At 35.8% G+C, this 17644-nt stretch overlaps 1 protein-coding gene across 2 annotated transcripts in view; it reads right to left on the bottom strand.

Moving 5' to 3' along the window:
* Positions 1–4926: 4926 nt before the first annotated feature.
* The window catches only part of LOC110598128 (uncharacterized), a 23255-nt gene continuing 10537 nt past the window's right edge, over positions 4927–17644 (bottom strand). For both annotated transcript variants that reach the window (XR_013431657.1, XM_021726297.3), the window contains exons 3-4: positions 16539–16588; positions 4927–5236 (exon numbers count right to left, since the gene is read on the bottom strand). Coding sequence is in view for 1 of the 2 variants with exons in the window: in XM_021726297.3 (XP_021581972.2) it covers positions 5173–5236; positions 16539–16588 (114 nt within the window). In the remaining variant the exon portion in view is untranslated. The remainder of the gene's footprint in view (positions 5237–16538; positions 16589–17644) is intronic.

Raw genomic sequence — 17644 nt, 5'->3', positions numbered from 1 at the left:
AACAATACAAAGTTTCAATTATGCAACATGGATAACTTCTGTATATCTAATGCTGAGCATGGTGAATATAGTTAAAATGATGCACTGTACACTTGAAATTTACTAAGAGTAGATCATAAGTTCTCACCATCATAAAAATAAGTATTTAAGGTGATGGGTGTGTTAATTAGCTTGTTATAATTATTTTATAATGTATACATGTATCAAAACATCTCATCACACACATTAAATTTATACAACTTTTTAAAATTTTTTAAAGTTGTCAATGGATCTTCATTTTTATTTATTTGTATGTGGTGCTGAGAATTGAACCCAGTGCCTAATACATGTTAGGTGGGTGCTCTGCAACTGAGCTACAACCAGAGCCCAAATTTATACAACGTTTGTCACTTGTACATTAATAAAGTTGGTGTTATAGTTTAGATAGTAGGTGTCCCCCAAAAACTCATATGTGAGACAATGCAAGAAAGCTTAGTGGTGAAATGCTTGGGTTATGAGAGCCTTAACCCAATCGGTGAATTGAGTGGACACTGAAGGTGGGTAGGGTGTGGCTGGAGGAGGCTGGTAACTAGGGGCATGCCTTTGTATCTGGTAAGTGGAGATTTCTCTCTCTGCTTCCTGATGATCATGTTAGCTGCATCCCTCTGACACACTCTTCCACCATAATGTCCTGCCTCACCTCGAGCCCCTAAGGAATGGAGCAAGCCTCTTATGGAATGAGACCTCTGACACCGTGAGCTCACAAATAAACTTTTCCTACTCTACAATTGTTCCAGTTGGGTCTTTTAGTCACAGGAGCAAAAAAGCTAACACTGTTGGGGAAAATGTAAGAAGTATTTTTGTGCAGTATGCACTTTTTCTGTTTATGTGCAGCATTTTATGCATTATCAAATAGCTATACCAAGTGGAGAATATCTCAGTAATACATTTCAATTAATTATTGATATATTCCAATTTACTGTTTACATTTAATAGGCTCACACTGTATAACTCAAACATTCCATGGATGCCATCAGCTTAAATCACTGAAAGTAGAATGGGGAAATAGAAAGAAAGTAAATGACTGTAGAATGTTGTAGAAAGAGCCTTCATTGATGATAGGTAGAGTGAGGATAAAGTCAGCTTAGTTGTTATCTCACTATTGAAAAATAATCACTATTTACAAGGGAAAAGATCACTTCTTAAATGAAAGATTTCAGCTCAACTTGCCTTTAAAATCTCTGTACTGGTGCTATTAACCAGAGATATCCTTTATTGTGTTCAATGGACCAATATAATGAAGCAAGGGTAGAAGTATCAATAATGTGATGAACATTCCTCATACTGTAGCTTATTTCTCTGGTAATGATGTTTACAAAGGACATCAAAATAGATGGTACATAAATCACCACAAAAGCCACAGAATCAGTATCTGGCCTGAGTGAGGACAAAGTCCCACAGAGCACCCACAGCTCCAAATGATGCTAACTGAAAGGCCCTCAGCTCAGATGATAATTATATAATCAGTTAGGTTAGCTGATCATTGGTGCAAAGTGCTTAAAAAGCTCCTTAAACTACAAGAGTTAACAAAGTTGATTTATTTTTAATAAATAAAATTATGAAGTATATTACCAACAATAGATGTTTTAAAAAAGAAAAATCTGGGTTTCAATTTTTATTTTTATTTTTTCTTAATTTTTTTAATTGTTGATAGAACTTAATTTTTATTTATTTATATGTGGGGCTGAGAATCGAACCCAGTGCCTCACACATACTAGGCAAGCACTCCACAACTGAGCTACAACCCCAGCCTCAGAGTTTCAATTTTTAAAAGGTGATTTGAGCATGTAGATCTACTTCTCTTCCCTTTCACATGTGTGAAATTATTAGGGAAAAATTAGTTTGGGGGGAAGTCACTACATTGCTAGATAATTCAAAAAGGTAATTAGGCCAGAGATTTCAAAGAAATCCCAGATGCGTCAGCCAGGTGCTGTGGCAAATGCCTGTAATCCCAGAGGCTCAAGAGACTGAGACAGGAGGATTACAAGTTCAAAGCCAGCTTTAGCAATTAGGAAGACCCTAAGCAACTTATCAAGATCCTGCCTCTAAATAAAATACAAAAAGGACCAGGGATGTGGCTCAGTGGTTGAGGGCCTCTGAGTTCTATCCCCAGTACAAAAAAAAAAAAAAAAAAAAGAAAAGAAAAAAAAAGAAAGAAAGAAAGAAAGAAAGAAAAAGAAAAAGAAAAGAAAACCCAGATGATAGAAATTAGGTGGAACAATAGATATTGAGGAAACAAGATTAGAAACCCTTAGATACTTTTCCATTCCTTAAAGATGCTCCAAGCAAATAGTTCGAGAGAAAGACTGGGCTATGGAACAATAATGGTGATGATTATGGAAAAGTGCAACTTTCTTTCTACTTCCTTTCAGCATTATTTCCAAGATGCTGGTATCCAGGGATCAGGCTCTCAAAGTCCTGAGAACTCCTCTCCAAATGAGTCAGGCAGTTCGCCTACAGAGGATCCTTGGTGTACATGTTAGGGCCTGAGAGAGAAGATTTTGAGGTAAATTTGAGTCTTCATATGAAGCACTGCAAGACAAAAAGTAATAAGAGGACAAAACAAACAACAAAACAATAAAAGTTCCATCCAAAAATATAAAATACAAAGACCCACTTCTCCCTTCTCTGCAGAGAAAATCTTCCTTCTTTGCTCACTTTGGGGTAAACTGCTTATCACTGGAGTCTTTGAAAGCCAAGGAAAAGAGAAGGATGGTTTTAAAAGCTCTGTTAGAACTGAGGTGCTGCAGAAAGTTGGCTTTGGTCCGGAGAGACTAAGAGCTACTTAACTAGCTGAGTCTGAGAAATAGCCACAGAGGGATTCAACCTGAAGAGTCAGCCGTATATTACAGCACAGTACATATATACAGAGAACAGATGGGTCAGAACCAAGTGGTACACAATCTGAGTATTCATTATCTTTAGATTACAAGGCACACTTCTCCTCCTCCAGCTCTGCCAACAAAAAGCTCAAGACTGTGTTTTAAATATGTGGTAATATAAAGAAGAAAATGTTATTCTTGCTCAGAATTTAGTTTGAATAGCACTGTGCTTAAGAATTCTTCTTACAATCTTCTTTCTGTGATAATAAATGTGGTCCAATGACCTTTCTTTTTCTTGCTGAAGAACATTTTATTTCTGGAAATTCAGATAAAGCACAACACAGGAATTCTCAATCCTAATTTTTTTCTTCTTTAAGATAAGGAATTCAGTAATCTGGAGTTACCTGTCATGGCACATGCAAACATTGGCAGCTCAGGGTTAAAGACTCAAAAGAGTGAACTAGAAGGCTTTCTTTTCTCTCTCCTGGCACTCCTCTAGAAAGTGCACACTTCTCCAGGGAATGCAGGAGAGCTGGGGTGTTGAGATTTGGTAGATAAGAAGAGCTTGTGGTTATTTATAAAATCCCACTTGTATAAAATAGCTTCTGGCATACACGGGTGTGTGTATTTCCTGTGAGTTCTGCCTCTGCAGCTGCAGCTTAGGATAAAGGTGGAGAGCTGAATAGCACACAAGCTGCATGTTTAGGTCAGCTGGCAATGACTAGCTCTGCCTTTTTATAAATTGTTGCATAAAGATAATTAAGTGCCTTCTGAGTAATCCACTGGACAAGGGAGGAGAGCTCACTTCCAGCAATGATTAAGGAAAGCTTTACCGGATGAGACTGGATTTGAAATGGACCTTTCAAAATGAACAAATTTCAGTCCCTATCACTCTCTTAACATAGTAGTCCATAGAAAAAAGCCTACAACATTCTTTATTAAAAAGTATGTTCAATACTCATTGGCTGCTTTTCATGTCTATTAGGAACAAAGCCTAATTTAAAAAAAAAAGATCCACCTGTATATTATCCTGTGTGTCAAATGCAAGGTATGATTAGAAAATGATGAAATTAGTTTCATCTATTTCTGGAGAAATAGTTGGGAAGGTGATTCCAAAGTAGAATGATTGAACACTGTTATAATATCCACAAGGTACTGAATAGGAGGGGTTTGCAATATTTGGGACAAAATGAATCTTTTCAATTGTCATTTCCAGACAAAGAAATGGATTATTGGGCTTTACTGGTTGCCTAAGAGGAAGAAAGATGGACTTATGGAGAAAGAGAAATCTGGTAATATTGATAGGCAATAATGAAAATACAGGACTGGCTCCAGGATTAATCTCTCAAATCATAGATAAAGTCCAGAAAGACTTATGGTAAATTTAATAATTAGAAGGTGAGAATAATGCTATGTAAAAAGTCAGTAAAACTTACATAGATTGTAATTCCAAATACAATGAATGTTATATATGGAAAGGTCTATCCATCTGTCTGTCTATCTGAAGGAGAGAGATACCTATAAGATTGCCAAATTTCACAAGTACCCCCTGAGTTATGTAAAATGGTGGTAGTATCAGAAATCTGGGAAGATTAGGGTAAAACTGCTGTAATGTTGACTATGTAGGGTTATAAACAAGAAGAAAGGAAGAAGACTGTATCCCTAACCTTGACAGTACAATGAATATATACTTATTATTGTCCAAATAATGACTGTGGGTATCAAGCTTTTTGATTCTTTGATATAAGAGAGTTGAAAGGTTTTTCAAATGCTTTCAGTTACTGTTCATATATTTATCCCCACCCTGTAGGATCTTGGTGATATTCGTAGATCAATCTATGAACATCCTGGATGGACTAAGCCAGAGCTCAGAATGACACTTCTACTTTCTCAAATTAAAAAAGTTTCATTACTGAGTTGTCATATTCAGGGAAGAAATGCCAAATGCTCAAGTTAACTTGCCTGGAGTCATACTGAAAACCATTAATAAAAAATTAATTATAGATACCCAGAAAATTTGTAGCCTTTTTAGATAATGTACATTAATGCAGCTGGTACAAATACTAATTGAATTTTATTTTTATTTTGATGTTTAGTGTTTGAATAATATCTCCTAATTTGCTCCAATTTGGTTTCATCCTGGATACTGTGGTAAATACTGGTGGTTTCCTTCCCAATGACCATGCCTCTTCTTTCTTTCTTTCTGGTACAGCCAAAGTTTTATTTATCCTCCTCCAAGTGACTTAAGTGGTAAATTTTGATTGATCTTTAAGCCAAAAATAGTTGGTTATATTCTTGGTCAATGACTGGTTTAGGCATGGGCAAATGATGTATTTCTGATCAATGAAATTTTACAGGGAATCTGCTGGAAGCTTCTGTGGAAAAAAAAAACAGACACACACACACACACACACACACACACTTGTTTTGAGATTAAATGAATTTATGCATGCAAACCACTTACTACAGTGCCTAGCATACAGTCAATAATTTACTGGTACAAAACAACTCAATAAATACTAGGTGTTATTAATTTTTTGTTGCCATTATTGTTATTAGCTAGTATCCCAGAATGGCCAGACACCCTAGATATGGTATAACATATACATTATATTTCTATCAATATAGCTAAGACAAATACTAGACTGTTACAGATCACTGGCCAAGGAGGCACATGGCCACAGGAAGAGTTCTGACAAGACCTTGGGAAATTAAGCACTCAAAGAATTTTTCAAATTAACATGTAGAGGCTGGCTCAGATCTAATGGAATGTAGTTATGGAGAAATAGTATTCATCCCACAAGAGCCATTCAGAGAAGTTTGGTACCCCCTCAATAGGAAGAGGGAATAATCTTGTAGGATTTGTTTTTGCAGATGTAATTCTCCGCTTGCTATCTCTTTCTAGCCCTGTAAACCAAATCTTTCTACATGTATAATGTGTGTATATTATGAACTAGCCACATGGTAATGACATTCTTGCAAGAGCTGACATTATAAAATAATATACTCTAGAAAGCAAAATTCTCAAATTTAATGTAGAAACATTTCAATTTCAAAAAATATCTATTTTTATTCACTTATCATTAATGTGAATACTAATAAAAGATTTAGAAATATTAGTTATACAGAACACAGCTGATATTTCCCCCGAAATCTTAGACAAGTTGTGAAGGTATAGCCAAGTATGAATATTATGTATTTTAATTGTATATTTCATGTCTATTTTCTAAAAATACAACTTAATGTTAGTAATAACTTGTTAATAAGCAATAAATTTTCAGTCTCATAAAATAATATAATGCACTAGTCCACAACTTGAAAATTAATATCTATTAAAATATTAGGAAATTACATATATATTTATCTCAGCAATTGTAAATCTGTACCTTTCTTTATTCTTTAACTTAAAAAATCAATTTGGGGGCTGAGGTTATAGCTCAGTTGGTGGAGTGCTTGTGTTGCATGCACAAGGCCCTGGGTTCAATCCCCAGCACCACATACACACACAAAAATCAATTTTCATTACAGGGATATATATTATAGCTTGGATCTGCAATGTCCCCAACCTCTTTATCTTTCTCCCTCTCTCTCTCTCTGTCTCTTTTTCTTTCTGCTTCCTAGCTGCCATAAGGTGAGTAGCTTTGTTCCACCACACTCTCCATACGATGATGTTCTGCCTCACCACAGGCCAAGGGATCAATGGTGCCAAGTGACCATGTACTGAAGCCTCTGAAACCATAACCAGAATAAATCTTTCTTCCTCTCAGTTGGTTTTCTCAGGTGTTTTGCCAGAGAAATTGAAAACTTATTAACACAAAATGCCAGGTGCTTTTAAGGAGGTTCCATTTTCCACCAAAGAGTACAGTAGAATAAATGATGCTTGAAAAAGTCTCAACTTGCTATCTAGATCCTGAGCATTAGGATACTGGCCTGACACTCTATATCTGCATGCAATGCCTCCACTACAACTGTGTCTTACTCCTTGATTCTATGAAATAAGATACAGACAAGAAGGTCTCTCCCAAATCTAAAACGTGAAAACTCTCTCCACAAAATGTGCCACAGACTAATACTGTAGGTTTACCACACAGTTTCATTTTTCTCCGGGTCATAGAGAAAAACTATATTTTCCAGTCTGCCCTCATGCTGAATTGGGACTATATGACCCAATTCTGGTCAATGAAGTGCAGTGGAAATGAGATGCCTGAAGGAATCTTCCATGTTCTCCCTTTTTTCACTCATCTGCATGGGCAGACATGGAACAATATAAGGTACTGGAAGAAGCCCAACCATAAAGTTCAGGGCTGGGCGTTGTTTCTTCCAAGACAGCATCCTAACCAGGAAGACCTATATTAGATTTGGTGTGAATCAGAAATAAAGCCATATTAAGTCAAGGTACTACAAATTTCAGGTGGTATACTACTGCTGAAAATGAGCATTAAATTTATTCATACAACATACATGTGTTCAAAATCTCAAATCAGATCTAGGATCATAAACACTGACAATGAAAAGTTAAACCATAATTAGAATACTTCTTTTAGCTAGAATTGTACAGGTTTTTTAAAAATATTTTTAGTTTTGAACCTTTATTTTATTTATTTATATGTGGTGCTGAGAATGGAACCCAGTGCCTCACCCATACGTGGCAAGTGCTATTCCACTGAGCCACAACTCTAGCCCCATAGAATTGTACAATTTTTAAAGTTTTATTTTATTATTAATAATGAATAATTATTGTATATATTATTTTGTTCAGTGTAATGTTTCCATGCATATATACATTGCAAAATGATGAAATCAGGCTCATTCATGTATCCATTACCTCAAATAACATTTTTTTGATAGTGAGAACATTTAATTTTAGATATTTGTAAATAAACATTTTTTGTCTGGTGCTGGAAAGGAACCCATGGCCCTGCACATGCGAGACAAGCACTCTGCCACTAAGCCACAGCCCCATCCCAATTAATTATTAACTCTAATAACCATGTTGTGAAATAGATCACTACAACCTAACTTGCTAATTAAAACTTTGAACCCTTTGAGAAATATCTCCCCTTTTCCTCATCTCTGGTAATCACCAGTTTACTTTCTACATCTAGGAGTTTGATATACTTTTTAAAAATATTCCAACAAGGCTCTAGGAATAGATAAATGTAAGGTGATAGCACTGATGAGAAATAGCATTTGGGTACTTTATTACTGAGATATCAGGGAATAAAAAATTGCTGTCTTCATTTTAAATCTTATAAATACTTACAAAAATGCATAAAATTAGAGCAGTTGCTACTTTAAAACTGTGTCCTTGAGTTCAATAACATAGTCTGTCTTAAACATAAACTATAATCCAAGGATGGTAGGTGTGTGTGTTTTTGTATGTATGAGTTTCTAATAGATTACTGGCTTAAAAATTAAAGCTCTGAAAAAATTGAGAGGAAATTCTTTTGTTCATAGAGATGTCAGAATATTAGGTTCTTTTATGTCCTTTTTATTTTTCTTGTTATTTATAAGTATTTTATATCACTTTTAACCATTGTTAATGTTTTAAAAAGGTTTAAAAAAAATCCTGTGTTTTAGGTACTGGGGATTGAACCCAGGGGAACTTAATCAGTGAGCCACATCCACAGCCCTTTTAATTTTTTTGAGACAAGATCTCACTAAGTTGCTTAGGGCTTTTGCTAAGTTGCTAAGGCTGGGTTTGAATTTGCCATCCTTTGCCTCAGCCTCCTGAGTTGCTGGTATTTTGATGTGCACAACTTTGCTCAGCAATGAAACAACTGTTAAACAACACTTTATAATCATAATGTTTATATAACAAGAAATGGAAATACCTAAGAAATAAAATTTACTAGTATTCACTATATGAAATAATATCCAAACTACTCACCCTCACAGAATAATCCTTGAAAATCAACTAAATAAAAAGTTGGGAAAGGGCTGGAATTGTAGCTCAGTGGTTGAGCACTTGCCTGGCATGCATGAGGCACTGGGTTTGATCCTCAGCACCACATAAATAAATTATATTTAATTATTGTGCTCATCTACAAAGATATTATGTCCATTTACAACTAAAAAAGTTCTTTTTAAATGTTGAGAAGAGAATAAATGTGGATTTTTTGTATTATGTCTCTTTGTATCTCTGAATACTTTTCAAAGAATTTTAAATGTTATGGGGCAGAATGTAGCCCCTCTCCCAAGGATATACACATCCTTATCCTCTTAACTGTGAATATATTTGTTTATGTGGTAAAAGGGAATTAAAGATGTATATAGATTTAGGAATGCCAATTTTTGAGATGAGATTTTCCTGGATTATCTCAATGATTTCAATGTCTTCACAAAGGTCCTTATCCACACAATAGGGAGAAAGGAAAATGAGAACCAGGGAAGGAGATGTGACACCTGAAACATGAGAATGACTCCATCAGCCATTGTTGGGTCTGAAGGGAGGGGCCACAGGCCAAGGAATCCAGGTGGTTTCTAGAAACTAGAAAAGGTAAATAAATGGATTTCATCCTAACACCTCCAAATGGAATTTAACCCTGCCAATACCTTGATTTTAGCCCAATGAGAATAATTTTAGAATTGATTTCCTGTTAGTTAATCAACTTATTTTGTTTTAAGCCTGCCAATTTGTAGCAATCAGGTACAGCAGCATTTCAGAACTAATACAAAAGGAAAAGGGATTCTTGTAGAAAATCTCTTTGTGCTTAGGTCTGTGACAGTCACTTGGAGAGATGCCAAAATGGTATGGTTCCTGCACTTCAGCTACTCAACATCTGTTTGAAGAGACAGGGCTTATCCAAGCTTTAGTTTATAGCTAAAGTAAGGGATCCAGAGGATAAGCGTTCCTGGAATTCTGACCATAAAAACATCCATAAATCACTGGCCTGGCAAGTTCCTAACAAAGAGTTCTGTAGGTACAGAAAAATGCTATTGGAGTACTGTTAATGCTGTTGGGTCATCTGTCATTGCACTGTGCTGCAGGTCTGATGTGTTACAAATGAAATCCCTGGGCATCTGAAGGGAGCCTGAGGTAATGGGTGGGTCTCATCTCCTCAATAATGGGTTGTAATACAAAAAAGAATCACTGCACACTGCAACAAAACTAATCCATTCACCCAGACCCTCCTGACAGCTTAAGAACCCTTCTCTCTCCTAAAAAAAAAATAAAAATTCCCAGCTAAAGGTATTGCCACAAGGTCTATGGGATTCAAATAAATCACCACTCATTTTCTCAATCTAGTCCCCCATGTTTTCAAGCTAACGGACACAACCACTCAACCTGTCTAAGCCCCTGTAATTTGTCTCTGCACATGGAAATTTAGCCATGGGAACTTGTGTGACTAAACCTTTCTAAGTCTTGTGTTCCTCATCCTTAAAATGTGAATGATGATAGCACCTGACTAATAGGATTGTGGGCTATGAAGATTAAGTGAGGTGTTATAAGTAAAGTGCTTAGTACAGTGCCTGGTAGGCCCTGAATCAAAGTATACTATAATTATTACCATTTGTTGACACCAATTGATCAGAAGTTGATGAATCATATGTCCTATTTGCATGGGACAGCCCAGCTTTACACTTCCTGCCTCAGCTTACTTATCAATATCATTGCTTTTCACTCACAAAAAATGTCTGCAAATACTACCTTAATAACAAAGAAAGAGGCAAGAAGCCAATAGTTAGAATTCAGTTATATTAATACCAGCTGAAAAACTGATTTACAATAAAATGTATGGCCCAATCTTCTTAAATCTTGCCTGCATAAGGAACAAGGTTATTGCTAGAATAGTAAGAGGACTCTGCAATATGCTAAGGGTATCAAAAAGGCCATGGCAGAAGAGTTCAGAGAGATGTTATATTTCTCATCTCCTTGAAAATTTCTTCTTCTTCCTCCTTAATCCAGGGAGAAATCTGGTATTAGAAAGAACCAACTCTGCTGCCATTTGATTATTTCAAGTAGGCATTTTTGTCTGTCTTCCTAAAAAGAACAAAGTCAAATTCTTTTGATATCAAAATGCCTCTATGCTTTAAAGCACCAGAACTGTGATTATGGTCTGAAAATAGCTCTTGACATAAAACAAAGATTAAAGATTCAGGTGAGTTTAGAAAAGGGTACACCTTAGTTCTAAGGAGGCTAAAACCAGGTTTAGACCAAACAACAATTTATTACAGGGATAAGATAAGGAGTTGTATCGGAGCATTTAATCTTTGTAATAGTTTTTCCTTACAAACTCTCTTATAATCTTTACATTTATGATTTTATATGTCTCTCTCTTTCCTAAGAATATGTGTGTATACACATAAATATATATAATCTCCATGCTACAATGAAAAAAGAGTGTTAAAAATAAAATATTTGGAATATATTTGTCTAGATATGCTTAACAAATATCTGAAAGAAAATACCACTGAAGAGTGGAAAGGGGGAGGTAGATTGAGAGTGGGTAAATTTCATATTTTACTGTACAGTCAAAGTACTCATATACCATTCTACTTATTTTTACAATAAGTATATGATACTTTTATTTTAAAAAAAACACCAAAAAGTTACTTGGATTTTAAAGTATAACTAGGTTAAAAAAGTATATGAATATCCCTCCTAAGAATATATATTAATAGATGAGATGGTTGGATCAGAAGACTAAGGTTTTAAATTGATATTTTCATCAAAGTTCAAGTAACTCAGAGGAAATAAACATCCTCTGAGTAAGTTTATTTTGAAAGTACATTACTCCGGGCTGGGGCTGGGGCTCAGCTGTAGTGTGCTTGTCTAGCACATGCAAGGCCCTGGGTTTCATCCTCAGCACCACATAAAAATAAATAAATAAGATAAAGGTATTGTGTCCAACTACAAATAAAAAATAAAATATAAAAAAGAAAGCACATTACTTGTAACTTCTCTAGTAAAAAAAAATCATCTCTCAAAAATCCATGGAATTGTACAAAATGGTATTCTTGTTGTATAAAGTGTGCATACTCCTTTCTTCCTGAGGATGCGCAGAACCTGTGAATAAATTGGGACTTCACTCTTATGAGTATGTAAATAGTTACAAGGTAAATTTGAGGGGATTTTATGATGTTATCAATTAAAGTACCTAATTAGTTGATTTTAATCAAAAGGGAGATTTTCTTGACCAAATGAAGTGAAACTTTAAACCTGGGACTACCTTGAGAAAACAAAACTGTCATGTTGTGAAAAGGACCACATGAAAGGGAATGGAAAAAAAACTAAATGCTGAGGGCCTCTCTGTTCTACAGTGTCAGGACACTGAATTCTGCCAATAACCCTCAATTTTAGAAGCAGAACTCCAGCCTCAGATGTGACTTCAGTGCAACTGAAACCCTGATTGCAGCCTGGTCAGACAGTGAGCAGAGAACCCAGTTAAGGGTGCCTGGACTTCTGACCCATGAACATTCTGAGATAACAAATAGGAATCGTTTTGAATCACAAATTTTGTGGTAATTTACACAGCAATGGAAAATTAGTACAGGGACTATTGTGACCAGTCTTCAGTTCTTGTTTTTGCAAAATTATCTTCTGCTCTTTGTTCTAGTCCAAGACATCTATCTATGCAAGATTTATAAATATGCAAATCACCCTCCACATGTTTGGGCATGCCATTACCCCAGGGAGAGCGGGCATGAAGAAACAGTTAAATGCATGGAAGTAGAACAGTGCTATCCACCAGAAATTTCTGTGGTGAAGATCATCTATATCTGTGTTGCCTCTGTGGTAGCAACTAGACACAGGTTGCTGTTAAGCACTTAAAATATGGTTAGTATATCTTAAGAACTCAATTTTTAATTCTATTTTACTTTAGTACATATGAATTTGAACAGCCACCAGTGGCTACCAGAGTGGATACTCCACTTCTAGAATCAGAGCATCTGGATCAAACTTACAGCTCCATTACTTAGCTGTATGACCTTGCACAAATTCCTGCACCTCTGTGCCTTACTTTTCTAATACTTATGTCTGCCTCACAGGGTGGTTATGAGCATTAAATGAACTATTACTTCTGAAGTACTCAAAAGACAATCTTGGGGCTAAGGGTTATAACTCAGTGGTAGTGCAAATGCCTACCATACTCAACGCCCTGGGTTCCATCCCTGGTACCCCTTACACACATAATAGTGCCTTGTACATAGTCAACAATATATGTCCATCTATAAATTAGTAGATTCTACTGTCTCGTTTTTTTGCCATCTAGAACATGTCTGTTTACTTCTTAAATCTAGAGATTCTTCCTTCTCTACAAGAAAGCTTTGGGATCACTCCAAACCACACAATATTTAATGGTCTGTCACATTATTTTGGCACCTACCTACATACTGCATTGAATTGTTATTTAAATATCTATGGGTGTATTTTCTGACTCTAAGATTGAATGGTCCTCAATGAAAATTACTATATCTCATGTGACATTTTGTATCTCCCAGTGCCAAATAGGCATCAGTTTATCTGAAAGATACTCCATAAACATTTGTTGACGTTTGTATAAGGCCTTGAATTACATGGAGGAGAAATGAGAGGCAATACTTTTCTTATGTAATACAGTACTTTTCTTATGTAACTAAGGTATTACTAGGCACAAGTAACATTTTCATTGTTGTTTGTTTTCTTTTTTTTTTCTTTTGCCATGTTGATAATGGAACCTAGGGCCTCATGCACCTGGGCCTCATGCATGCTAAGCATGCACTGTACCGCTGAAGTATACCTGCAGCCCAACATAATATCTTAAACATTCTGTTAGGTTTCTAGCTTTTAAGACCTGATGGAAGGGGTATTTGGACCCTAGATTGAGAAGTGTGTAAAGAAGAGGCTGGCAATGATCCTGAGAAGAAATTAATCGCAAGTAGCTCATAAACACTTCACCTAAAACATTTTCATCATTCCATAACAGGCCTAGAAAATATGTTTTTATCCTATGCAATGGCCCTGAAGATTTTCATTTTATTGATTGATAGATTGATTGATTGAACCCAGGGGAACTTAACCACTGAGCTACATCCATAGCCTTTTTAATTTTTTATTTAGAGACAGGGTCTTACTGAGTTGTTTAGGGTCTCACTAAATTGCTGAAGCTGGCTTTGAACTCAGGATCCTCCTACTTCAGCCTCCTGAGCAGCTGAGATGACAGGCGTGAGCCGCAGCATCCAGCAGCTCTGGAGATTTTCATAAGGCAGAATGTAGGTTTCCTTGTTAGAGACTAAAGACAGTCCAAAAAGATTTTGACTCTTTAGTCCTGAAGTGGCAGACTTTGCTGTAAGCTACTGGGGAAGGTACAAAATCTATTAGAAATTAGTTTTGTTGCACCTGGACCTCAATCCCAATTCTGTATGCAGGCATATTCTATTTGTGCCTTAAGCTCAGAGAGATAGCCTCCTTCCCACTATTCCTGCCCAGACTCTTCCTTGAGAGCCTGCTTCAATATGCCAAATTATTTGAAACTTCTTTGTTTGTAACAACAAAATTTTGGTCCTTATTCTGTCACACCTGTACCCTAACAACTCTTCACCAGAATATCAGCTTCTAGTTTTGCTTTTATACGTGGTGTGTGTGTGTGTGTGTTGCTGGGGATTTAACCCAGAGCCTCAGGCATGCTAAGCAAATACTCTACCATTGAACCCAACTCTCCATTTGATTACCTCTCTAGTTTAAGCCCTATGACTTGTCTCTAGGCAGCCTGCACAACCTCTATCCTGCTTGAATTCATGTTAGCTTTGCAAATTAAGGTTTTGCCTTACACCAGGCACACAACCTCAGGAGTTTCCTAAGATTTAGTGGGGAGGTACCAGGTTCTAGGGGCAGGAGAGTGATAAAGATGCTACCACTTTCCCAAATCATACCAAGTCACTGGCTCAATTCTGTGACACTATAACATGTGGCAGAGTGACAAAAAGTTCCTTCAAGGAGATTACTTAAGCTCATACTGAACTTTTTTGGTCATCAACCAACTCTTGTTTTTTTGTTTGGGGTTTTTTTAATGGTATAAATATTTTTCCTAATTTTTGGAAAAGCCAATGGACTTTTACTGTCAGGCATTTCCCCTTACACTTGACTGCATATCTGCATATAATTCAACTATCTAGTTGGTTAAGAAATAAAAAAAGAAAGAAGTATTAAACCGGCCCATGTAACACAGTAGGAAAGCAGTAAAAAAATAAATAATTTTAAGAAAAGCAGCAGACTCAGCAACTATAATACTGCTTATCATTAAGAGTTTCTCTGACTTTATTATCCATTACTAAGGTAGTGTTTTATTTTGGGGCATATTTTTTTCATTAGTAAGTCTGCATACAGTATAACTATATTAGCAACAAACATTTTATTCTATGTAGAACATGACAATAAAATTTGAATCATGAAGCTTATTAATAAATTCCAGTGACTTTTGGCCATTTAATAGTAGAAAATTAAATAATATTCTCATTGTTAGTTTGCATCACGATTCAAAACAAGAAATACAATTACCAAAAAAGTTTAGTTTAATTGTAAGATGTAAAGACCCTTGCTTTATGTATTGTAAGCATAATTATTTTTTAAGTTCTAGAATTGCAGAAATAGCCCCATGTTCTTCATTGAAAAGAATACAATTGATCAGTAATTCCTGCAAGTTGTATCATAATTAGACTACCAAAATGTTACACCTTCATGTTAATTGCAAGGAAGACCACTAGGAACTAGTTTAAATTAGTTAAGGCAACATAATTTCATTATAACAACATACAATAAGACAAGCATTCAATTAACAAAGCATTTCTAAGCATTTTTCATGTCTGGTAATGAAAACAATGCTGTCTATCAGGTGTGTTATGAACAGTAAACCAGACAATGCATATTAAATGTCTTGGCATAGAGACTAGACTAGATATTCAATAGAAATGGCAGTTGTATTATTATGGAAACCTAATGACCCTTGCCTTCTAGGAATAATCTTTCTTGACTCTCTTAATAAAATAATTTGAGATCCTCTTTGGAATCTTGGCCATAAATAACCCAGAGCCTTCCTGCATCTTCCAAATAATTTCCCAGGTGTGTGAATTCATTTGGCCTGCTTGTTCTTTCTACATGTGGCCCCAAACTGCCTCTTCCAATTTCTTTGAACCACTGCTGACTTTGATCCATATAGTGACCAAAATCCTCTTCAGCTCTGGACAACATTATATCTGAATGCAAAAGTAGAGTGCCTCTGTTCTGTCCCCAAAACAAGTTGTGATTAGCACATTGTGCTGAAATCTTGAGAATATTATAAGAATATTACAATTCAGAAAAGAAAAAAAAATTAGCTCAGTATCAGACATTACTGCCCCACTAACCAAAAGAACACCCCAATATGGAAGGTGTCTTGCAAACCAGCTGTTTAGGATTTCTTCTGCTACCATCATTCTCACCCCATTTCTAATGGTCTTAAGATTTTTTGTTTGTCCTATGGCAGGCCAGAGGGAATGGAAAATGCGTAAGCATCCACAAATGCTTACATTTTTTGGCCCTCATCCTCCACCCAAAGTAAACTTCTGCATTATTGGAATAAGTAAGCATCCCACTCTGAATTATTTACACTTAGATTACTTTCTACAGCAAAGGACAAAGAATAAGTACTTGACATACTTCTGCATCTCAATAAGGCTCACAAATAATTCCTTCCAGAACAAAGAAAGACTACCTACCCCCATGGCCAGTCCCATTTACAGTCTTCCAGCTCCAGGAAGCAAATTTCCTGCAATTTTGAAAAGGAGTTTTATCTTTGCTGCCAGTCATCAAAGAATCAGAAATATTGAGAGTCTATCTTGGACCACCTCACTACAATGTGAGTAATATTAATAAGGTCTTGCCAAACTTTTTTAGTAAATGGATTTTTAAAAATTATTTAAAATTAGTACATTAACCATTTCTATACAAATAGGAGCTGCCAACTTTCAATTAGAAAGCAGTTGGTTTCTAAAGTAAGCCAACAATTACCCTGCAGATTTGTTGAGGGATTTTGTTGCAGATAGTACAAAGATAAATTTCAACCTAGTCTACATTCAAATAATCCAAAAAAATCTAATTAATGAACTTTTGCCAAACTTTGAAGTCAGGCTTCAGTTTTTCCTAATGTTAACCCAACAAACCAGAATGACTGTATTTACATTTGGCCAAACATTCTTCAGCAGATGAAGACCTTAAACTTATCCTATTATTTTATAGAAGAAAAAGTAGGTCTTAAGAGTTAGGTACTAAGATTTACACAGCTATTAAGTGTCTCCTGGGTTACGTTGTATATTTATTCTTAAAATACAAGATTCCTAGGATAGACTTGTTTTAACTAAATTTTATGTGTTTGGATTAGCATCACCTGAATATAAAAGTTTAGTTTCTCATGTTAAAAAAAAAAAAAAGAATACCCACAGGTAAGCAATTGAGGGCTTGTATGATGATTCCATATGGTCCTTAGGGACCCAAGCACATTCTAGGAATCTGGTCCCCCATGCTCAAGGGTAGTACTAGTCTCTATAGTTCAAGATATTACAGGAAGGGGATCTAGAAGGGCAGAATAAAAGCATCCTTCTCCCCTTATTAAGGAGACTTTTTAAAACTCCCAAATGACACTTCTATCCTCAATGACAAGAACTTCGTCACATGATCATGCTCAGCAGCAAAAGTTGGGAATAATAGTTGTGTCAGTCAGCTTTTCTTCACTGTGAAAAAAAATACTTGACAAGACCAACTTAAAAGGAGGAAAAGTTTATTTTGGATCATGATTTCAGAGGTTCATTTCATGGATTCCATTCCG

Source organism: Ictidomys tridecemlineatus, chromosome X (genome assembly GCF_052094955.1).
Source record: "Ictidomys tridecemlineatus isolate mIctTri1 chromosome X, mIctTri1.hap1, whole genome shotgun sequence".
Taxonomy (NCBI): Eukaryota; Metazoa; Chordata; class Mammalia; order Rodentia; family Sciuridae; genus Ictidomys; species Ictidomys tridecemlineatus.
The sequence above is the reverse complement of the archived record's forward strand: the minus strand, read 5'-3'. Positions and strand labels throughout refer to the sequence as shown.